Here is a 23,552-nt window from a genome sequence, read left to right on the forward strand (position 1 = left end):
TTACTCGTCAGTTTGGTCCGTAGAAAATGCTATTCGTAGAAAATGATTCTCTTGAAAAGTTATTGATGGTTTCGCATGAAATAAGGCTTTGCATACCAGGCTTTGGCAACGAAAACTTTTCAATTACATAACATTGAGCTAATTATATATTATTTTAATTCGTCCCTAATTAAAATTGTGTGGTTTAATCTAATTTGAAATTTTATAAATCTTTAAATTCAAATTCAAAGTTAAATGGTGAATGTGCTGCATGTTTTTGAAGCCTTAAGCTTATAGCTGCTTGGGGCCCCTAGAACTCTTAATCCGCCTCTGCCTAACGGTATGGAAACCAAGGAAGTAACACGGAGTATAAAACTGTTGATGTCGATCGAATAGATTGCAAAACACACGAACTTTGTTTTTACTTGAAGAACACCATCATATAAACCGCTCTAAAATTCAGATGAGATGAATGTACATAACAAATGTTATGCTAACACTTTTTCCTACGTAAATTTCAAGGTTTTATAAATTTTAAATAACTATAAATCTAGTTTTAAACATAAAACATATTTAAAACGCAACGGTCCATGCCATTTCCGTGGGTTGAGACTCATTTCCTTGTCTTAGTGGATGGCATGCACTTGTAAGAGATTTGGTTTCACGATAAAAATCTCATCCTTACCAATGACTAACTGCATGACAATTCGAAAGGTGAATATCAAACACAATGGTGTATTTTTGACCCGTTACACTATTTTTGCGCTGAAAGGTTATGATTACCTGCGCGCCGTCAGTCACAGTTTCATCTTGATAACTCGTGTGACTCTTAGATGGACACCAGCTACATACACGAACGCAAACCTAAAAATTCTCTTTGGAGGAGCGAAACAAATTGTTCGCAATCACCATATGTACTATTGTGCGCTAAATTCATCCAACCAAAGCGCTTCTCCCCGTTCGTCTGCCTTCTCGAGCGGCACTCAAGCATCTCGTTCGAGACGACATTTGACCGGTAACCCGTGGCAACCGGGTTAGCGCTCAGCTACGTCAGCGCCGCATCGAAAAAACAAGGCACTCCGATAGGGCGACGGCAAATTTCGCCTAATCATTCGATAGTGAGCTGCATTCAATTAACGGCCGGCTCACGCAGGCCGCCAAAGGCAGGATGGCACCAACCGACCGAAGAAGGCCCGAATGGCGTGGACGGTGGAAGCGCACGAGGCGCGCGTTATTTCATTACATGGAATAATAATGATGATGAAAATGTTAGAATGCAAACAAGTTAGTTAACACATGTTTACTTGGCCGTACCGGTGAGCGGCAACGTGTCATTATTGTGCCCACTTTTTTTTTCCTCCTCCCTTCCGAGTTTGTTTATTTGCCACTCCTTTGCAAGGGTTCATGGGAGAGGGCGAGGTGCGGCCACTCTCCCGCCCTCGCTGTCCACCACTGACACCGTGACCACTTAAGGGTTTGCTTCGGTCTATCTCTTTCTTCTTCCACGAGTGAGCGAGCTTTGATGGCCAATTGTGGAGCGACCTCTCTAAGGCGAGAATAAGGCCTTCCGCCTGTCATCCAGAGTGTCCAGCTTCCAACAGCGGGGGGGTGTGCAATGAGATGCTCCATTCGCCAAAGGTAACCGATGGTACCAGGGACACGGGAATGTTTGTGTCTGTGTGTGTGTGTGTGTTCGTGCGTGGCACAGATCTTCTCCCACCTCATGCTTAATGTCGGCACATTTATGTATCTATCGCTCGCGCGAGTCTTAAGCGCGGCGAATTTATCATTTTTCCAGTGCTTTTTCCCTCTTCACCCGGTTCCATCCCCACGTGCAGCTCTTTATCCTTCTCCCTCCCCCACACAAACTCACGCCAGTGTTACCAGCGGACTCCGAAACGAACAAGCACAAGTGCTTCTTGTTATTACTGCTGATGATCGTGATGATCATGTTGAGCCGTCCTGTTTTACGTTCGCCCTTTTCCCTGCCCATCATTCCGTTTCATCGCCAGCCATTATTGTTATTATTATTTTTAATCCACAAGTTGCCCCTGCAGCGGCGGAGGTGGCGGCATCTGTGCCCTCATCACCTTTGCCCACTTTTCCCGTTCTTTAATTCTATTTCTCAATTTATTACAATAACAATGAGGTGCTCTTTAGCGTGACTTTGGTGTGGTTTTTGTAGCATCTTTTTTTCTTCATCAAAATGACGGTTTGCTCTTCAGTCGTGTTCGTTCGTTCCTTCCCTGTCTTACTCTTGCTTACTTTGTCCGCTCAGTTGGAGAAGCATTTCGAGTACCGTGTGAGCTTTCGAGGGATTATGGTGGAAGCACAAACCGCCGGCGAATTATTAAAAAGACGCACCTAAGGCACCGAAGATCGTTCGGAGATGCTTCAGGCCACTCCTGCCCCAGCCCTGCGCCCTGGCGAGCGGTCCAGGCCTCCGTATCTGTTTCGCTGTGTGACCGCGGATCAAGCCACCCGCTCGAAAGGAACCTTGAGTTAAGTAAACAGACAACTCCGTTGGAAGCTAAAGTTGTATCGTAACCGGGAAGGGAGGGCGTTGATATAATAATCAATTGTCGGTTTCCCAAATTGGTGATATTGAACTGCCTGAAAGCCTGAAAACTAGCCCGCTGACCGAAGCGGCCGATGGCTCGTTCAGGCTATGGATGACCGATGGATGGAAGGATAAGTCGAAAAAATAATAAACCTCACCGATGGATCAGAAAGAATCCAAACAATCATTTGACACGCGGAACGCGGTGGAGAAGGCCGTGCGATCGCGTTTCCCAGCCAAGACCGATGGCGTCGGCAGCTTGCTTTTTTGTGGTTGGCTTTGAGAACCCTGGGAAGGGGACGAGGGACGTAATTAACCCCTACTGTCCCACGCATAGTTTAGGCAATAAATGGCCGAAACAGCGCACAATACTCATCCTCCTGCGCGAGTGCGCGATCGTGCCCCTGTAATCATTTTCGTGATGATCGTGTGATAGGCTTCGGTGGAATCCTTGAGGCGTCATGTTTCGTTCTTTTATTTCGCCCTCACTCACAGCTAGTTTTGATGGACTAGCGTGAATATTTACGGTAGCATCTGAGCCTAATAGACTCGTTCCTTTGACGGGATGATTTTGAGTGCAAAGGAAGGAAGCAAGAATCAGTTACCAAAAGAAGATTAAACCCAAGCCAGAATCCATCAGAAGATGGGAACCGCTTTCCAACCATGTATCGTTTACGAAATGCGTCATCCTGGGATCCATACCGAAGTCCGTTGGGCAAAGGCAAAGCCGCAATCGTGCACCGTTTGCGAATGGGAAATGGGAAAAATATTTACATCCCGTTGAACCGATAGTTTCCTCCAAGGAATGGCTTCGTTCCGGGTTTACTCTTTCTCTGGGTTGCCCTTTTTTCCAGCTCGCGTACGTGACAATGTGCATCTGTCGGGAAAGGTGAAAGCATTTTTTCGCCACCGACCCGATCCACCCGGGAAAATGGTGAGAAAATTTCCCGCATTCAATTGATTGATTTGCAATCATCGTCACGATGGCGCTGGGCGATGGGAAAAGGTTGCCCGAGATGCAAATAGCTTTCCCGCAGTTGCTCTTTTCTCCTTTTCCGCCCTTTTTTTCAGTATATTGGTTTTGCACTCACTATTGTAGTTTAAGTTGTTGGCAATCGCACGCCAACGAAGTTCAACCGAATAGACCGCACCTGAAAAGGGAAGGTATCGTATTGAAAAAATCGCAAAAGTTAACGAAATTGTCTCGTAGTGGCTAAAGGAGAAAGGTGGTTGAAAGCATTTGGCGTTTTGTTATTTACAATCATGTTGTTGTACACAAATGTTATACACAATTACACCTTGAAAAGATTTTTTAAACCTGATGATGGTCTTTTGAACTTTTCCATGTTTTCCTTCTATCCTTAATAATTTATTTTTCTTTTATAAAAACATCAGTTTTTTCATATTATACAATTTATTATTTATTCAATTTACGAAACCAACGATTTTAAAAGATTTGAGATTACTGCAGCCTTTATGTTTCATTATGTGTTTATTTTTGATAAAACAATATTTTAGAACTCATAGACTCGCTGTTTTTAGTATTTTTTTTAATAAAAATACTCATTTTTGAAAAAAACTGCTTCATACATTTTATGAAGCTAACGAGTTTTGAAAACCGGGATGAGACGAAGCTTTATAAACAATCAAGACTTGGTATTACTTCAGCCTTTATGATTCATTATATATTTATTTTTAGTGACCAGCTGTTTTTGGTAATTTTTTTATGATAATATTATTTTTTTTTCATTTTTGATAAAATGTGTTTATGAACTTTACGAAAGCAACGATTTTAGCTGCCAAAAACGATAGCCATTATAGTCAACGATAGAATTTGTACTAATTATCACAAACATAAACGTTAAAGTGTTTTATTATAAAACAATAGTTAAGATAAAAATTAATATTGATCCCTCCAAATCTTTCATGTTCATCGGAAACACTGGTGTCCTAATATTTACGTAGGAACACTTTTTTTTCTCGAGGGAATTTTCGGCTATGCCTTTCCCACAGACCGTTTGCCGACCCGTAGCGGGTGTCGCGTTCGCCGCCGGAAAAACCTGATCCTGCGCGGTTCGTTAACACTTCGCCGGTAGCATTCCGTAACCCACAATCCTTTCCGGAGCGTGCCGAGCGTACGGCGCAGCTGCTTTTCCCGCTGCTCGCCTCTGCCCCATGGTAACGGTGTAACAAAATCGAAAAATTAGGGTCTCCCTGATGGGCGGAAAGGAGAAGCATAAGAAAAACCCGCGCCGAACGGTCATAATAACCAATTGCTACAGAGTATAACCACACACAGCTCCCTTTTCGGTAGGGATGCGTCCGCAGGATATTGTGTTTTTCGTTTCGTTTCGTCCGGGAAAAACCGGACGCACGCCACTTAGGACTAAAAAATTACACCCTTACCGGCGGTGTGCGACGCAGCATGGTGTCCTGTTTGTCTTCGTCGGCCGTTTGCTTGTTTACTTAACTTTTCGAACCAGTGGATCGCGCTGGTAACGGCGGCTTCTCATCTGTGGGTTTTGTCAAGCATTAATACTTCTGGAGTGGACCTAACACCTTCAGTAAAGATCGGTAGTAAACAATGGTAAATTTGTGGATTTAGAGGATTTATATGCCATAGAATATGGCAGAAAACACGATTTATATAAGTTGATTTTAAAATTGTTTACTTGCTTCACCAATCATATGATACAATTACTAAAAATTATATAAAAAATATATTGTTTTTCATGTATTAACTTTACTTTTTTACTTTCAACACCAAAAGAAATTTTTAAAATTTATTTAATGTTAACAGAACGTTATCTATCAACTTTCTAAATTGACTTGCCCTTTTATATTTCCATCTGCCAAATACCAAGATTTAATCATCCATAATAATAAAAGTGGCTGTTAGAGTTAACAAATAACCATTTAAAAACACAATTATCAACATCAATCACACTCCAACCTTTTGATATGTCTCAAAGACTAAAAAAAGAATGTTTGCAGCTAAAAGTTGATGAAAGATGAATCACTTATTTATCCACCGGCTTCGTTTGAATATTCATTGATAAATTTAACAAAACGAACAAATTGATTGAGGACGCCACGCACTTGCGAAAGTCAATGGCAGTGTTGGGTGAACTTGCAAGCTAGTAATTTTCATATCAACCACATCCCCGCGACATACAAAAGGTGCGGCCGAGGTAAATGGTGAGGTGAGGTAAAGATTTTCGTTCTTTTTTTCACAAACTCTTTAGCAGTTGCCATTCAATGCCACTTTGTAGCAGATTATTTCGCTTCGGATCGCTGATGAACGGCGCAGAAAGTCATGCTCGTGACATGCCTCCCACCGAGGGCGCGGTACACACACACACACACACACACACACACGTGTCACAGCAGGTGGACAAGAAAATGGCCACCGAAAGAACCGTTTTTCCCCACGAAAACTTCGGCTCGGCGCGAGTCACGTGTCGACAGCGTTGGCCAATTATTTCGCCGTTTTTGTGGTGTTATTAAGGAATATTGATGTGCCCACTTCTTTTTCGTTTTGCTTCCCACTCCTCGCCACCCACCACGCGCTCCCCTTCGAGTGTCACACTAATGAAAATGGGACAGATTTTGCCTTGGGTATTCTTTTTCGTTCGAGCACGTTTATTGACATTTCCGAAACACCTCTCCCACCCGGTTTTGGTCGAAACTGGGGATGGAAATAGATTACACTTTTACACCACGATCCCCAGCTTCCGTCAGCAGTTTTCCACCGGTTTTCGGGCTGCAGTTGAGGATGATGGCCGAAGGGAGGGCGACGCTCCTCATTTGTTGGCCCGGTCGCAAATGAAAAAATAATCTGTTATAAATTTAATTTGTTACTCCGATTACAAGGCGCGCGGCCGGCCGGCCGGATGATGATGAACGGCTTACGTGTGTGGCCGCGCGGACAGGGTGATCCTCATAATCCGCCCCGAGCCACCCGGTGGCGAGAAGGTGGCAGGGAACAATGGGAAAGTACCGTTCGGCAACCGTTTGGGTGGATTTAAATTAACGCAAACTATGGTTGAACAAAGGGCACGACGGAGGAGATATACAAGTGCTCGGAAAATCACTCTCATCGGACGTCAGGAGGGTGTGGATCGGGAGAAGGAAAAAGATAGGACACGAAATGGAGGAGAAGAAGAAGAAAGGAGTGTGGTAGAGGGTGTGAGAGTGTGTGCCGGACAAATCAATAAGTGGATAATAACATCTTTTTGCGGGATCAGTGAAAGAATCCTTCTGTCCCGACCAACTCCTTCTTTGCCTACGAACCGTCTTTGAGGTTATGTGCCCGGGATGATCGCCCTGGATGCGACGACCCTGTTGATGAACCTGTGTGTGTGTGTGTGTGTGCATGCCCCACCACTGGCAATCAACCTTGCGGACGAGGCTCTTTGTTATGGAAGCAAAAGAAGTGTAATTTCCAGCACGATGAGCTGAAGAGGCCGAAGGCAAGCTGCGGGATGATGACTCGACGAAGGTCTGATACGGATTGGGTGAGCAAGTCTTACGCTCATACATACACACACACACACATGCACACACTCGTGTAAAGCCTCGTAAGGCGCTTAATTATGGGGCTCCAGATTCGTCTGTGGAGTTGACTAATTGTCTGACTTTCAGTTCTCATGCCCCGATGGTTTCGATGTTTCTGTGTCCCGTGCCGAGGGAAAACCCACGATAGCGTTAAAGGCAGAGAGGAAGAAGGGAAGGGCACGTTGATGGTGTAGGTGTACAATGATATGTCCATTTTCCATCCCGTGCACAACTCGAGGAGATGAAGAGAGGGAAGGGGGAGAAACGTGGAACGGCGTGGAACCTTTAACAACCTGCCAGTGAATACAATGCAACAGTGTTTCGGTGCTGCGAATGCAGTTTTAAGGGTGGACTGCAGGCTACAGTCCATGTTATTAGACTGCCTACACTTGATAGGTGTTGGTGATCAGCATATTTTCTTCAATGAATGGTTATCTACTATTGCGAAAAATATCAAACAAAGAAGGTTTTAATCGCCCATTTTGTGGGGATCGGGATATTCATACTGGTGCGCCGGTTCCATCTCGTTATGTGAGTTCTACTCCAGACCAAGAGCACCAGAGTATCTGATTATCCACTCAATCATATAGTTCAATTTTCACAATATCGGAAACTCAGGTTTTAACGCCCAGTAAAGCGTTTCAACGATGTAATGTAGAAGGTATTATGAAATCAAAAAAATAATCCAACTATCTTTTTTGTATGAGGCACTTTTACATAAAACAAAACATGACGTTTGGCAAATCAAAAATTGGGGAAAATATGATGAATGTTGCTTTTAAACTACAATAATATAGTGTACTGATGTGAACTTGTAAAACGAATAGAAAAAAGTAAAACATAATAGATTCTCAAACAGAAGAAACACTAAAAACTAGTAAGAATATGAAAATACATTAACGTAAAGTTTTCTTGAGTTCAAATAAATATCATAAATAAATGGACTAAAAACAGCCTTCCTAAATAAATGTAAATGGAAAAACAACAGAAATATTCTATCGATCTTTATCCAAAATAGTAAAATAGGACTTACGATGAGTCCATATTCTACTACGCTCATTAACCTTCACACCGAACGACCCGGAAAAAAGGAAGAAGGCAATTTAATTCCCAACACCAAGTGTCACATTTTTGGAATATTCTTACTGATTCGCCCCTTTGCTCCCTTTTCGTCCGGGTTTCCGTAAAAAGTATTCGAAATGGAACGGTTAAAAGTTATGCGGTGCCGAATTAATTGCCTGTTCTAATAAACTCACTGAAGTATTTTGACGTTCGCTTTATTTACGACCTTTTATTAACCGCCAGGATGCTCCCGGCGACCGTTCTTTCGCTTCCTTCCTCTTGTTTCCTTTTTTGTTTTGCTCTCTTAAATGCACTACATCTAATCCTTTTGACCTATGGGCGTTCTGAAGCCAGGAAACCGGGGATATCGGTTGACCGAAAGTGACTTCTTTAACCCGCCGACGCATAATTTATGCGTAATCATGGCAGGAATTTGTAGCTTATTGAATTCCGCCCATCCCGTTGCTGTATTCTCGCTCCGACGATGGCGAAAGCGATGGAAGAAGATGCGAGCATTTTCGTCACCATTGTCTCCGTCGTTAATTCTCGTTTATGTTTATTCCTTTGTGCATTCTAATTTGGCAATTTGTGCCGCTGCGTCTGTTGTCTGTGCGCAGCCATCGCCGTTTGGCCATCGCATGCCGCCGGAAACGGAACCGAAGTCGGGCCGGGTCAGAAGTGACTCAGTGACGCCACTTGGTTTTTCCAAGCCGGGGTCGGGTGGGACGGGGCCATTTCACAGATTTTCCACCAAGTGCAACCGAGCCCCGAGGTGGGCGCCGTGGGTGAGGCAGAGTGGAAAAGATTAAAATGTTTGCGTGCCACTAAATTAAATTATCTTATTATGTGTTTTTGCTTGTAATGCGCGCCGTGCCGCCCTGCTACGGTACATTGCGCCGGGACGTGCCCGGTAGGGAAGGATATAATTCGATTATAATTTCAGTCAACTATTTTCCACCACCCTTCCCCGGGTTTTCCATCCAACGTTCGGCGTTTCCCAGCTCACTCGAAGAAAAGGAAGGGTCACGCGGCAGCGTTCCAGCATCTTTCAGGCAGAGTGCGTTCGCTCGCAAACATCATCGTTGCGCTGTCATCAATAATGGTGATGCTTTTAGCCATTTATGGTCGCTATAAACATTCATTAGTTATTTATAACACTCGTCTCGACTTACTTATTATCATTAGATTAGATCGCCAAATTAAACTATCGCTCTGGCTCGTGGCGGCCGTCGTCGGGGACGCCGATTGTCTTCTAAGCCAAGGTTTAAATTTAATTTATCAGTTTAAAGCCGTTTAAATTGAATTATTTGCCAGTACACCATCGGTTGATGTACAATGAACTGCTATGAAATATCCCAAATAAGTTGATTCACTGACAACAATGTTTAATGCCTTGTTTCTGGATTTTAGTATTTTCAGTCACTATTCGACCTTCAACGGATTCTCTTTTGTTTTCCTTGTTTATAATTCAAGTTTTTCTATGTCATATGTAAATTATCTTTTTTACCTCTGCTTTTAATATTAAAATTTAAAATAAACTACTGAGTAGTTGTTTTATAAATTATTTCAATTATCTATTTCATTATACACATTAAGTGAAACATAATTTTTGAACAATAAACTTAATAAAACACGCAATTGAAGAGGTTATTAAAATATTTGAATTTTGGACTACTCAGGAATAAACTATAATATGTTCATTTGTTATTCTTCTATTTGCAATAAATGTTCTAGTTTCGTCTAGTCACAAGCAATACAGATTATTTCTTTATTCAAATCTTTTCAATCAAAATTTTGCAATAGTCTTGAGTTGAAAGTACACAATGAAGAGAAAAGGACATAAATTGGATCACACACACTTTACGATCGAACGAGCATAAAATCCTCAAACAAAAGCCATTCGGGTCCTGTTTCTTTTAATCTTTTCATGTTTCGATTTCAATCTCGAACCACTTAACGCGATAATTATAAAATTGATAAAGCAGATTAAATTCTGTCGTATCGTAACAAACTCTCAAAACCCTTACATTTTCTAGCGTCCACAGTGTATCGCAATTCCCTCGAGAGACAACAGTTACTTTCGCGGGTGGTTCCTGCTCGCTAAATGATTGCTCCCGAGTGGAAACCCGGGAAGCGAAGGACCTTTATCAACGCTACCGCGAAAATCGTTTTTAATCCACTCTCCATTCAACCGACTCGGCAACATTCGGTACAGCCGGTCGAAAATTGCAATTTCGCCTTACGGGATAGCGGGCTATCGAGGGTGAATTCCACCCCTTTTTTTTCTCCGGTCGTGTCGGAGAAAGTATTTCCTGCGAGGTTCGATTGGCTTCGGGTCCACAACTCTAAACAAGACCACGGTGGGTAAGGCTGTAGGGAGCACGTATGGCAAAGTGACCGATTAGGCACGCACCGCACCAAATAGATAACATATGATCAAGATGTTTTCCCGTCCCAGGGACGAGGGGCTCAAACCCCTTCACCGGCACCCTAAGAATAAAAGGGAACTGAAGTTGAGAAGATCTATTTGAGAGCGGAGTTGAAAGTGGCCAGTCAATGAATTCGGGTGTTAGTTTGCCAATGAATAATAATAATAATCACTTTTATCATCCCGCTCTAAGCCCCTTCCACGACCTTCGCAGGGCAAAGATAATCCCTTGGGGTTACGAAATCGGTTGCGCTAGGGTAAACTGCAAAAAAGTTGAAATAAAACCGGGAAACGTACCCCCGCAGTAGGACAGGAAAATAGTTGACAGGTTGTTGTGTAACATTTACCGTGAAAAACATCGACTTAAAACCCCATCCTGGCTGGAACGTAGCTGTATTCTCTAAGGGAATGGGATGGAATTAATTTGCTCGGGATTGCTTTGGAAAGCCCACCGCTCGAAATGGAAGCCGTGGAAAACAAATACCAAATGTGCCCGCAAAACCCGGCAAACATTATTCCTCCAAGGAGTTGATCAATATTCATGGTGAATTAGTACACGCGCTTTGTGGTGGCGACATTTTCGATTACCACGTGTTGGCTTGGAACGCGGTGGAAAGGTGTGAAATTTATGCAAATTGAAAAAAAAACAACTACAAACATGATTGTTTTATTTTCAATTTACTTTTAAAATCAGTTTGTATGTTTTGTTTTCATGTTTACTTTTATTTTTTTACGAAAATTATTCTTTATTCGTTTCTTGTCAGTGCGTAGTAAATACGTATTAAATGTTTATAAAAACATTTAAAAAAATACTTTCTGTTTATTTCTTTATATTATAAATTATCAACAACGACACCCAGTACTTCTAAAAAGGACAACTCGCAAACATTAGACAAAAAGAGATTAAATCTAACCCCAAACATACCGCACTCATTCTGGTGCAGCTTACGTACCAGCTCAGCAGATAATGTGCCACAAACGGCAGGATAAGTTAATTGAATTTCATCCGCTTCCACTGTTTTCCTCAGCCATCCACCCTGCCCTGGCCTACGTGGCCCATTCATCTAAATCCTACGCCCAATTGAATCAATTCATCTTCCGGGAAAATCCTTCGAGAAAGTGAGCCCCTTGTCGCTCCTTTCGGTTTCCGGCTGTCACCGGTTACTTTCCTTCGAGACGTTCAAGTTTGTGCCGTAAGAACGTTAAGTGAATCAATAGGCCACCCGAACAGGGCGCCCCCCGCGAGTCACTGAATAACTCGCCAATAACAGTAATAACATGTCGATATTAATAAAATAATGATAATCTATCGGCAAGGGGCGTTGCGGTCGTACGTTCTGTACGCTTCCGGATCAAGCGATTGCCTGGTTGCGGTCAAAAGGACGGCCAACCCGTCAAAAACAGTGCTTCTCTGGGGCGGTGAAGCATTGGACGTAATTCTTTTGTCGAAAAGGAGACACTAGCGTTTTCTGTTCTCCTCGAAAACCGAGCTGCTGGAGGGCGTGTTTCATTCGTAAAAGTCTATTGGGAAATTTTTATATTCCACTTTAAATTTCCGTTCATTAGATAATTCACTTTAGTGCTTTTATTTGTGGAATTTCTGGTTTTGTTAGGTTTCAGTTAGAATTTAATTCTATCTGTGTTTGACTATTTGCGAACGAGGTGAATTTTTAAAAATTTTAACGAACATCACGGATACATACGTCAATATTGCAGTCGATGTAACATAAAAATATTCCAAGCACTAAACATTAATTTTTAAATTAATTTTTTTAATGATGCACATTTCGTTAACATTTCCTTGGAAAAATGCAGGAAAATAGGAAAAAAAGTACGCGAGATAATTGAATGAAAAAATGATTTTTGTAAATTTACATCAGTTCCATACTTTAAAAAAAAAATTCCGACGGTCAGTCAGACGGTCTTACTGGAAAGATTGAATCGAACTTTAGCCATACCCGGTAAAACTATTTATGTTCGCTTGGTTTAGAGTTGTTACTCTACTCTACTCTACTCTCAAGGTTTAGAGTTGTTACTTCACAACCATCCGCCAATTCGTTTCAGCTGTTTGTTGTTGTTGGAATAGATCCTGCGTTAAGGATTTGTCAATGTTTTTTTTCGATTGAGAGATAATCGGAGGGTTATATTGGTGATGTTTAACCGGTTGAACGTCTCCGGCCATCTTTAGTCAAAATTAACTATGGCCTAGGTATGCCCGTATCGTACTGTATTATGAAATTAAAGCATTAAAGCAAAGAGGAAAGCATTTCGTGCTATTTTGATATTCATACGCCATCTTTCTTTGGGAATTTTGGGTCTCCATCATTTCTCTTTATTTTATTTTTTTATTTTATTTTATTTTATTTTTTATTTTATTGTAACATTCTTCAAAGAGGCCTAAAGTACATGTGATTTTTATTAGTTGTTGCCATCTAGCTTCAAATAAGTTACAATATGCGTGACGGAAACGATGTTGCAATTTTCGAAAACATGTTTCACCGAAGCTTTGAATCGTTTTTTAAGAGACTGCCCTCAACCGACACTTCTGTATAACATTGCCTATCTAAGCCTGCCTATTCTAAGTTCTTAAATTATTCAGCCAGGAAAAGTCTCCACAAGAAAAAGAACACTCATAATTCCAAATTATATCAGTTTGGCGGCCACGAAGTGTCTCACAACATCAAATAAGTTGATGATTTTTTTTCGATTCGTAATAACTAAAGTAAATTGGAACATTTTAAATTATAAACTCATTCCACTTTTGCAATAAGCTCGTTGAATGTTTATAGTTCAAGACTTCTAGAACATTTACTAATGAATCGTTTCAATTCCTTTTTCTTCCATTTTGTTTTCGTTTTCCTACTCTCTCTCTTCCTCTCTCTCTCTCTTTGTCTTTTCTCTCTTTTTCTCTCTTTTTTTTCTTGCCCCCCTCGTTTCTCTCCCACTCAGGTTTGGTTCCAGAACCGGCGGGCGAAGTGGCGCAAGACTGAAAAGTGCTGGGGCCGCAGCACGATCATGGCGGAGTACGGGCTGTACGGGGCGATGGTGCGGCACTCGCTGCCCCTGCCGGAAACGATCCTCAAGTCGGCGAAAGAGAACGAAACCGTCGCGCCCTGGCTGCTAGGTATGCATCGGCCGTCGATCGAGTCGGCGACCCGTAGCGAGGCGGAGCCTGGAGGCGGCCGGGAGGGGGAGGATGAGGAAGAAGCAGGGGGTGGCCACCACCACCATCACCACCACCACCGACCGGCGCCGGCGCACTACAGTGGCCACCACCACCACACTGACATTAACTTGTCCGTATCCGTTTCGTCTTCAGGCATGCACAAGAAGTCGCTCGAGGCGGCCGAAACGCTCAAAAACTCCGAAGATAACAGTGACCGTGAAGAGACACGCACGGAGTCGAGCGAAACGAGCGGCGGCTCGGCGGCCGCCCTCCACTGCACCCTTGGCTCGTCGCCCCTCAAATCGCCCCCGCTCGCGTCATCGTCCGACGGGTCGCACAGCAACGGCGACCCCGCACGCCTCGCTGGCGGGGGAGGAGGAGGAGCGGGAGATGGAGGAGGTGGAGGAGGCTGCACGGGGTCATCGTCTGCGCTGAACGGCAAGCACTCTTCCGGCGGTTCCGGCGGTTCGCGATCGATGGCGAAACTGTCACGCTATGGCCTTTCGTCCCCCTCGGCTGGGCGCCACTCACCGTCCGTGACACCGCCGCCTCCACCCCCGTCCCATCCGGTTCCGGCGCACCCGCACCATCCCTCCTCGCTCGCCACCCACCCACTGCTGGGGCACCCGCCGGGCGCGGGCCAGCAGCCGTCGACGGCGGCGAGCACCGGAGCCGGCCTCAAACTGCAGTCCCGGTCACCCACGGTGGGCGTGGGGAGTGCCGGGGCGCACCATTCACCGGTTGGCCACGGACACGCCGGGCACGGTGGGCATCACGGGGGCGGCATACCCCCGGGACATCCCGACGGTGGAGGAGGCTCAGGAGGGGGCGGCGGAGCTGGGGGTGGTGGCGGTGGCAGTGCGACGGACTTCCTGCTCAACACGAGCCCCCACGCCGGCAGCACCAACAACAACTATCACCCCGAAAACGACCACGAAGCGTTTAGGTGGGTTGACTACAAGGACCCGGTCGCGTTCATACGGTGATTTTACATTTCTTTAATACCATTTCCTTCCAAATACTCTCTGTTCTTAAATCTCTCTGAAAAACACTCGTCACGCCTCTTCTCAGACGATAAGGAATAGACTAAGGAAAAGTTTTCCGAGATCCAAATACGTTAACTAAAAAGAATAGCACACCAAAAGAGAACAATCAACAATATAAATATGTGTTTGAAAAACGATTTGTCTTAAATTAAAGTCATTTTAGCTACAAGTAAATGTAAAGTGAGAGTCAAGGATATGCTAAGCACAAATGCTAGGTACTTCCATAAGCTAGGCCAGAGATTCTCAACCCTAAAACAATCTACTCACACTAGATATTGAAAATGTAAAAGACAAACTCTATACTCAAGTTCAAAGCTGTTCGCAGCAAATTCATCTGAACATTAAAATCAGCTTTCTTTAAATGATTTTTGTTTATTCCTAAACTAACTGAAAAACATTTAAATTGTACTTTTTTCTTCCGATACGTTTTCAAATTTATAATACTTTAAGCAGATGAACGATTGTATGTTAACCAGGACATTTTTCATTACGCACACCTTGTTTATAATTATCTGAAGCAGGCTACGTCTAAAATTCTACGACTTTTCATAAGACAGGTACGACTGTGCTTGATACGCATTAAAAACAACTGGTTAAAGTTCATGGCAAGGTTCCCTAACTGTACATTCACTGTGAGAACAGAATGTGGATATTTGAAATGAGGGATCGAGAAGAGGCTTTATGTGACTGCTCAAATTCGGTTTAGATTTCCTTAACTAGTTCTTTTTTCCATACATTTCATGGAAAACATGGCAATGACTAATATAGATTTCACGTTTTTTATATCCCTACAATTAGAAACAATTCTATCGCTTGCCTTCGAGCAAAGGCTCAAGAGCATCAAGCTCGGCTGCTGAACAGCGGTCTTCTGCTGCAAGTGCGCTCGCTGGCCGGTCTGCAGAGTCACCCGGCGTTCGACACCTCCCTTGGCTCCCCGTACGACGGGGCGTGTTCGGTCGCGCCGCACCACCCATTGCACACGCAGCAACAACGAACACCTCCCCCGCTGCCACAGCAGTCCGCATCCACGCCGCTCGACGGAACGCTCTCGTCGGCCACCCTGCTCGAAATCGACCGGCAACGGGCCGAAGCGAACAGCAGCAACGGGTCGGCCATCTCCGTGAAGGGCGCCAGCAGCAGTCCCAACGTCAGCACCTTTTGACAGAATTTATAAGTGCTCGTTTCACACTCCCGACAACCGGTTAATGCGGCGCAACGGACGACCATGGGAACCACTGGCGGAGCATGAGAAACCAAACGAAAAGACTCGTACTATCGACGGCCACAACCAGGAGAGAACAACAAGTACAACGAATCGAAACTATCGATCATTATTTAGGATGTATTAAATTACCAAAGAGGGAACGGTAGCTCCGTTTGGCAGGAAGATGGCAAAAGCTTCAACGAAAGTGAATACAACAAACAACGGAAATCTTCGTGCGAACTGCGCCTAGTAAATTTAGTTTTTCGATGAACGTAAATTTTTATTTTCATCCACACTCTCCTAGTTTCCATTGAACAGGCCTCGAAAAATAGTTATGATTTAGTTTGGATGCTTATTCCAGAGAGATAGCAGCATGTTGTAAATACCGCTTTTAGTTACGTCTACGAAATGCAAACATTTTTCTTCCTTTTACTACGTGCAATCCATCTTACGCGAGCCTAACAACTTAAATGGTTAAAGTAAACGAAATACAGCCGGCGAAAGCGATATGAAGTAATATGCTAGGTGATACAGTACATACGTAAAATCATGTTTACAAAAAGCGGAATCGGTGAGGGAGAGGAAAATAGAGGGTTCAATGAAATCATTCACTCAATGGAGTAGGAATACTCCCTCACTCTCCCTTACCCGTGTAGGTATTTGTTGTACATAAACGAGAGGGAAAAATAAAATAATTTATTTAAAATAAACTGTTGGCTTAAAAAGTGTAAGGAACTCGGGAACGATAACGACATGCTGCGGCAAGGGTACGAAAAGTAAATGGTATTATCAAACATTAACTTGTGCACAAACGAGCAGCATACAAATCAATGAACGATCAAATTTGCAGCATCGAAGCGAACAAATTTTATTTGCTCTGTTGCAGCCAAACATACAAAACAAGAGAAAAACACTTCAATATACAATTGAACAATCAAACAGCATGAAAGAACACTAACAAGACACCACGGAGAGTGACTAATACAATCTGCAACTAACCAGGAACTAAATGTTAAAGATTGTCTAGATAGTAAACACAACGAGAAATTGTTTCTCTGACCGTTCCAGTGAACAATCCCTTAATTTAGTGTGTACACCACAGAATCTCTGCGTGCATGCATTGCACCATGATGTATGTGATATGATTTAGTCGTGAACTGATCTATTGAATTCTTTATTGCATTTTATGATTAAAATACTAAGTTCATTTGCTCCCCGGTTTATCATTTTTTTTAAACACAAATCGTACATCTTGGATAAGCACAACATTTAATGATGCACAACTGCCAACAAGCTGAATGTGCGATGCAGAAAGTAAGTAGAGTAACAAGAGCAAACGGATTAAAAATGCGAACAAATAAACCAATGTAAAATGTGAAAAATAAATTAAATCACACTTCAAGAAAAAAACTTCCGAATAATTTATTTGCGAAAGAATGTGGTCCGACCAGCAAAGAGTGGCTGAATGGTAATGAATAATTAAAAGTACATGCTTAGCAGGAGAACGAACTGAAAGGTAAAATCATCGATACATAATGTACGGTACACTAAAACAAAATTGAAAAAGTTTCATACTTCATGGTATATTAAAACGATCTTCAATCTACTAGATTTATGATCTGGGATCAAATATTGTCAGCTGGTGTGATATGAAGTATAAAAGGCGTAACTTAAATGGGAAATTGCTTTAGAATCTTTAAAACAATTATCTGTACAATCATGTGTACAACAACGGAATTTTTGAATCAAGAAAATATGAAGATGGCGGATTAAAGCGCTTCTGACATGACCTCCCAGTTGTAGCCTTGGGTAATGCTTACTTTGATTGTGGTGAAAATCGAATCCTTGTGGTACTCCAAATCTTACAAATCGATTTCATGTCTGAGATCCCAATTTGCGAATGCGAATCCTACTCCATTAAAGGCAGAAACGAGACAATACGACCATGATAGCCGAACAAATTTGCTTCAAATAGAAATCGGATTGCATCGGATCAAATCGAATGATTGAGTCCGTCTAGGGAGCGATTCTTCGACGATTCCAGATCCCGATTCTGCCAACACTAGTTACTTGACAGCTTCAGTACAAGCTTGTTTGTTGATCAACAGTCCAAAGGAGTAGAAGTTTGATAAATTTTCTTCATTTTAAAGAACAAAACTGTGCTATCGAAACGAATGACGACACCATGACTAACAACAACCAACAATACCTATCGATGGTCAACCAATTGTGCGGTAAAAATCGTGAACTGCAGTCCTTGCGTAAATCAGGAGTTCTTTATCGACGTGCCGCGCGTTTGCTGACCAAATCCGATCATCCCGAGAGCATCGTGAAAGTAATCACCACTTCTGATCCGCAGTGTACGTTCACGGATACAAATATTCATATTATTTGATCCATTTAATTTTAGTGTAAAGTATCCCGCAATAATAATAACGTGTTTGTTTAATCTCAGTGCCATCTGCGTCGAAGCAGATTGTCCTGTTTCCTTCTGGTAGTACTGGTAAAAGCCCGTTGGAAGAAACAGATGAAACGTTTTTTCTCGAGGTTGACGATTATGAGGTGCAAGGAGATTTGGATAACATTACGGCCGGTAAAAACAATATTTTCTAGTTTCACTTTAGTCCTTTTCTAAGCATTTCAGTTCCTTCACAGGCCCCAGTAAACCGCAAGTTACAAATTCAACCACATCTTTTACTTCAACATCCGGTACTGCTAGCACCGGTAAGTTTAGTCTGAAATTGATATTCGGATGTGTCTCTTGATTTAACTTATTGCCTCCCAGCAGCTACCAGACCAAGGCAAACCGTAGTGCTGGCATCTACTCCCGCCAAGGTGTTGAAGAACATAAAATCTGGTGAGAACATTCATTGATCGTAGAACCTGCGTCATCTTGCTAATCTTTCGCTTGTTTTATAGAACCCGATAACACCGCAATACTTATAACCAAACAAATGCTCCGAGAAACGGTAAATGGTAAGTATGCCGAGAATCGGTTTGAAGTAAAACATTTTAATGTTCTGCGTGTTTTCGTGTTTAAAGAAGCTGTAAAAGAAGCCATCAAACCTTTACTCAGCCGACTCACTACGATCGAAGCATCGATAGGATCAGTCTTCAAGGCGGTCGTTACTCCACCTACGGGTAGTAATCAATTGGAAGCCTTCGAATTTGTACAAATTGACAGCGCTCAAGGGATTGAAGAATTCAACCAGCAGCTGGGAGAAAACGAGGAGTTCTTCAAAGATGTCCTCAATTGGCTGCAAGCGCATATACTCGTGGCCGATAGCAGAAAAAGGATGTCAAAGGCTTTGAAGGCACTGTTCACGCCGGAGGTTATGTGTTGCATATCGTGGACGGGACGAGGGACGAAGGGTGTGAAACTCGCCATGTCGCGGCAAAGGGCTATAATAGATTTGTTTAAAAAAATAGGCACGACAGTCCTATCCATTGTAGACGAGCGTACGGTAGCCGATTTTTTCATTTTAAAATTAAGATATGCGAGCTTTAATTTGACCAGAAAGCTAAACAACACCCAAAGTGATGAGAATTGATTGAATTGATGCGAATGTAAGGAAAGGCAATACATTGGTTCATTTTCTTCGAGATCGATATTATGTTACTGATTATTTTTAAATTAAAATAAATGATTTTCCACCGTACTTTTTTGTTCGAGTGTCTCAACTCATCTGTCGTCTTTAATGGTTCAACGCTATCTTCCATCCGCTTACGTGAATAAAATAATCTCTCGTGTGGGATGAACCCTAACCATACGGCGGCACCAGAAAGCGAACATTTGAACCATGTTCCACAAAAAGCCTTAGCAAAAGGACATAGACGGATGTACTTCACAGGGCATTTCAAAGACTCCTGCCAAATGGTCGCGATTTCCTCGCGAAGACTTGAGTTCTGGAGTACAGTAGTAAACCTACCGATTTGGTCGGATTATGCCTGTACTTTATTTAAAATGCATTAAAACTTAAACCGTTATCAATAGGACCCTTGAGAAAGAATAATTTTAAGTGGTTTGAAGGGGTTGTTGTTTATTTGCCTAACTGTCAAGTATTCCATCTTTCAAACTACACCCAAATGACAACACCTGGTTGCTGTAGATAGATTTTCGGTTTCGAAAACATCAACCCGACCAGTTAGTTGTTGTGATTTCGTGTAAAAGAAAATAGTCCCATTTCGTCGGTTTGTGGTGCACATTTTTCAATGTAAAAACATGTCTTCATCACCAACGGGCCCGGAAGAGTTTGGCAAACTCCTCGGAACGGTGCACCGATGCGACGGTACGCAGAAACCCGCGACGGGAGCATTCGGTGGCAATGGAGGGTCACCCGGTGGGCCCTCGGGCACCAAAACGATCGAGATGCAGCCAGCGGAACTGTCGGAAACGGAGGACAACTCGTACATGTACTTCCGGCAGGAGGGGCTGTTTGCGAACAGTTTTCCTAAGATGAAAGAAATCCGACGAATGGGAAAGATGTGCGACGTTACGCTGAAGGTTTGTTTACCTCCCATCTGGATGCCATCTGACTGAGTAGGCGAAAGCGCCATACTGGAAGAAATTCCCCCATGGGGATTGATTATCATACATTCATTGAGATCTAACTTTTTTTCTAAAATACTTTTACATTTTTCTCCACCGATGCTACCGGCCAGGTTGATTCTCACTCCTTTTCAGCGCACCGCATCGTGCTTGCAGCTACCATCCCGTATTTCTACGCAATGTTTACCCACAATATGGCCGAGAGTAGAATCAAAGAAATTACCATGAAGGAAATCGAACCACTGTATGTAGGAAAATTCGAAATCTTCTTCCGTAAAAGATTAACAATATTTCTCTGCCTGACATCATTCCAGGGCGCTAGAGAGTTTGATAAACTTTGCGTACAGTGGACTAGTCAAAATCGATACCCAAAATGTGCAAAGTCTTATGGTGGGCGCATCGTTTCTCCAGCTGAACGAAGTACGGGACGCGTGTGCGAAGTTTCTGAAGCGCAAGTGAGTATCCTCAGCTGGGCATGGGAGTGATGTGGCTTCTAATTTGTTTTACTGTTCTTTTTTCCCACCATCCCCTAGGTTCCACCCTCAGAACGTGCTGGGCATACGACAGTTTGCCGATACGCTCGGTTGCTCGAAGCTAATCGTGTCCGCCGATCGGTACATCCACCAGCACTTCTCGAAGGTGGCGAATGGGGACGAGTTCGTCGCCCTCAGCAACAGCGAGCTGATCGAGGTGATCAGCCGGGACGAGCTGAACGTCAAGAGCGAAGAGTGCATCTTCGAGGCGTGTATGCGCTGGGTAAAGCACGACCAGGACACCCGCTCCGAGTACCTGCCGCTCATACTAGCCAACATCCGGCTGCCACTGCTCTCGCCCCAGTTTCTCGCCGACAATGTTGCCACGGAAGAGCTGATTAAAACGTCACACAAGTGTCGCGATCTGTTGGATGAGGCGCGCGACTTTCACCTGATGCCGGAACGGAGGGCCCTCGTGTCGACGACGCGTACCCGTCCACGGTGTTTCGATTTTGTCGTGGGGTTAATTTTTGCCGTCGGTGGACTGACGAAAAACGGGGAATCCGTGAGCACGGTGGAGATCTACAATCCAACCAGCAAGGAGTGGAGTATGGGCGAAGCGATGACGATGCTGCGGTCACGGGTCGGAGTGGCCGTTACCAACGGGAAGCTGTACGCTTTCGGTGGATTTAATGGAACCGAACGGTTGTCGACGGTGGAAATCTACGACCCTCGGCAGCACCGATGGTCTCAGGGAATGCCGATGCAGTGCAAGCGCAGTGCGGTCGGTGTGGCCGCCCTAGAGGACTACGTGTACGTGTGCGGTGGGTACGACGGTGTGACCAGTCTCAGCACGGTCGAACGATACTGTCCACGGACGGACAGCTGGAGCACGGTAGCGCCGATGATGAAGTATCGTTCGGCGGGCGGTGTGGCCGCCCTCGGTACGTTCGTGTATGCCCTCGGAGGGCACGATGGACTGTCGATCTTTGACACGGTCGAGCGGTACGATCCCTTCCTCGATACGTGGACAAAGGTGCGTCCGATGATTTACCGCCGATGTAGGCTCGGGGTAGCCACACTCGGCAATCGGTTGTACGCCTGCGGTGGCTACGATGGCAATTCGTTCCTTCGCACGGTGGAAGTGTACGATCCGGTGAAGGACACCTGGTCACTAATCGCGCCGATGAATGTGAAACGCAGCCGGGTCGCACTGGCGGCCAACATGGGCAAACTGTGGGCCATCGGAGGGTACGATGGTGAATCGAACCTCTCGACGGTGGAAGTGTACGATCCGAAAACCAACACCTGGACGTTCGTCGCCCCGATGAAGCACCATGGCGGAGGGGTAGGCTGCGGCGTTATACCTACACCATTCCAGGATTGAAACAGCACCCACCCAACTTTTTCGACTCAAAACTCTGATGTTCATCTTGCACCTAGGAATTCGTCACACTGTAATTTTCAACATTAAGATTTCAGCCAACCTTGCCATCGACGGAAGATAATAGCGGAACATCTTTTGTATCTGGTACGTGAATTCCATTCCGATCTCGTTTCCGTCAACAGTCTTTCAATGTGTGCAACAGGAAGTGAAATCCAGGACCAGCTGTACCATGTTCAGCATAAAACATTTTTCTCCTTTCAACACATTTTAGTATTACTTTGCAATATTTGACAAAAAAGAACATAATTCAATCGATGGAATTATTGTTTCACCGGTAATCGTGCAATTTTCACACATTCATAACAAATTTAAATTTAAACAAACACATTTTTTTATTTGGCAAATAGCAGACAAGCCCTGATCGCTTGATGTCGATTCGTTCTCATGCTGACGTTATGTATTTACGCGGTTATATAGATCTAGAAATCGAATAAATTTATTAGGAAAAAAAGTATACCAAACACATTTGCTAGGCCTAAGTCTCGCCCCATTTTCTCATCGTTGTTGTTCGCTCTAGGGGTATGGGTTCCTTTCACCAATCTTTATTCTATAAAACACAGAGCTAATGTTACACGCTAGGCACGATCGCGCTTTTATCTGTACGTTCATCACACATTAGTAGGACGTTGTTTGTAAGATGTCTATATGATACGACGTAAAAGATTCGCTTATGTTTTACACGTGTAGAAATGAAAGCATTGCAAATAAAATCGAGGACCCGAACAGTTCGGGATTCATCCCAAAAACTATATCAAATCTTTTTATGTTGAAAAAATATCATTCTACATTGCATTCGTTTAGCAACACGACAAAGCCAACTTTGGAAATTAAATTACATCTTTATAAATATATCAAATATGTTGGTTATGAAGGCAGATAGAAATTAAATAATACCAATTTTAAACGATAGCAACTAATACTCAACGCCTCCTGAAACTCCGGAACTTTAAATAATCAACAAAACCAATGAAACATTTCACGTTGCTAGGGAGATTCGAAGAGCTGGTCTAACAGTTTGCGCCGAATAAAAGTTGCTTTCGTTTAAAATGGGCCAAATTGCGATTATCACATTTAGAGATTT

The 23,552-nt window shown here is 43.5% G+C and overlaps 3 protein-coding genes and 1 long non-coding RNA gene across 4 annotated transcripts in view; all 4 read left to right on the forward strand.

The window, feature by feature from the left end:
- The window catches only part of LOC131287620 (uncharacterized), a 57,592-nt gene extending 41,632 nt beyond the window's left edge, over nt 1–15,960 (forward strand). Inside the window, exons 5-6 of the mRNA XM_058316683.1 lie at nt 13,536–14,734; nt 15,597–15,960. Coding sequence (XP_058172666.1) covers nt 13,536–14,734; nt 15,597–15,960 — 1,563 coding nt within the window. The remainder of the gene's footprint in view (nt 1–13,535; nt 14,735–15,596) is intronic.
- Nucleotides 15,961–18,457: 2,497 nt separating this feature from the next.
- LOC131288946 (uncharacterized) lies at nt 18,458–18,859 on the forward strand. Its single transcript, XR_009189268.1, has 3 exons — nt 18,458–18,595; nt 18,658–18,726; nt 18,791–18,859. It is a non-coding gene; the product is annotated as an uncharacterized LOC131288946 (long non-coding RNA).
- Nucleotides 18,860–18,926: 67 nt separating this feature from the next.
- LOC131288509 (uncharacterized) lies at nt 18,927–19,562 on the forward strand. The gene is made up of 2 exons (XM_058317651.1): nt 18,927–18,978; nt 19,045–19,562. The coding sequence occupies exons 1-2, from the start codon at nt 18,957–18,959 to the stop codon at nt 19,551–19,553; spliced, it is 531 nt and encodes a 176-aa protein (XP_058173634.1). The 5' UTR covers nt 18,927–18,956; the 3' UTR covers nt 19,554–19,562.
- A 576-nt stretch (nt 19,563–20,138) lies between these two features.
- On the forward strand, nt 20,139–22,533 carry LOC131286266 (kelch-like protein 18). The gene is made up of 4 exons (XM_058315198.1): nt 20,139–20,506; nt 20,665–20,795; nt 20,866–21,006; nt 21,085–22,533. Exons 1-4 carry the CDS (start codon nt 20,225–20,227, stop codon nt 22,409–22,411), a joined length of 1,881 nt encoding a protein of 626 aa, XP_058171181.1. The 5' UTR covers nt 20,139–20,224; the 3' UTR covers nt 22,412–22,533.
- The last annotated feature ends 1,019 nt before the right edge of the window (nt 22,534–23,552 follow it).

This window comes from Anopheles ziemanni, chromosome 3, assembly GCF_943734765.1.
Source record: "Anopheles ziemanni chromosome 3, idAnoZiCoDA_A2_x.2, whole genome shotgun sequence".
NCBI lineage: Eukaryota > Metazoa > Arthropoda > Insecta > Diptera > Culicidae > Anopheles > Anopheles ziemanni.

Bases quoted from the DNA above. Each gene is read 5' to 3' on its own strand.
- LOC131288509 (XM_058317651.1), top strand. From the start codon at position 18,957: ATGCTCCGAGAAACGGTAAATG. The intron at 18,979-19,044 runs GTAAGTATGCCG...TCGTGTTTAAAG, and splicing joins GCTCCGAGAAACGGTAAATG to AAGCTGTAAAAGAAGCCATC.
- LOC131286266 (XM_058315198.1), top strand. From the start codon at position 20,225: ATGTCTTCATCACCAACGGGCCCGGAAGAGTTTGGCAAACTCCTCGGA. The intron at 20,796-20,865 runs GTATGTAGGAAA...ACATCATTCCAG, and splicing joins ATGAAGGAAATCGAACCACT to GGCGCTAGAGAGTTTGATAA. The intron at 21,007-21,084 runs GTGAGTATCCTC...ACCATCCCCTAG, and splicing joins GCGAAGTTTCTGAAGCGCAA to GTTCCACCCTCAGAACGTGC.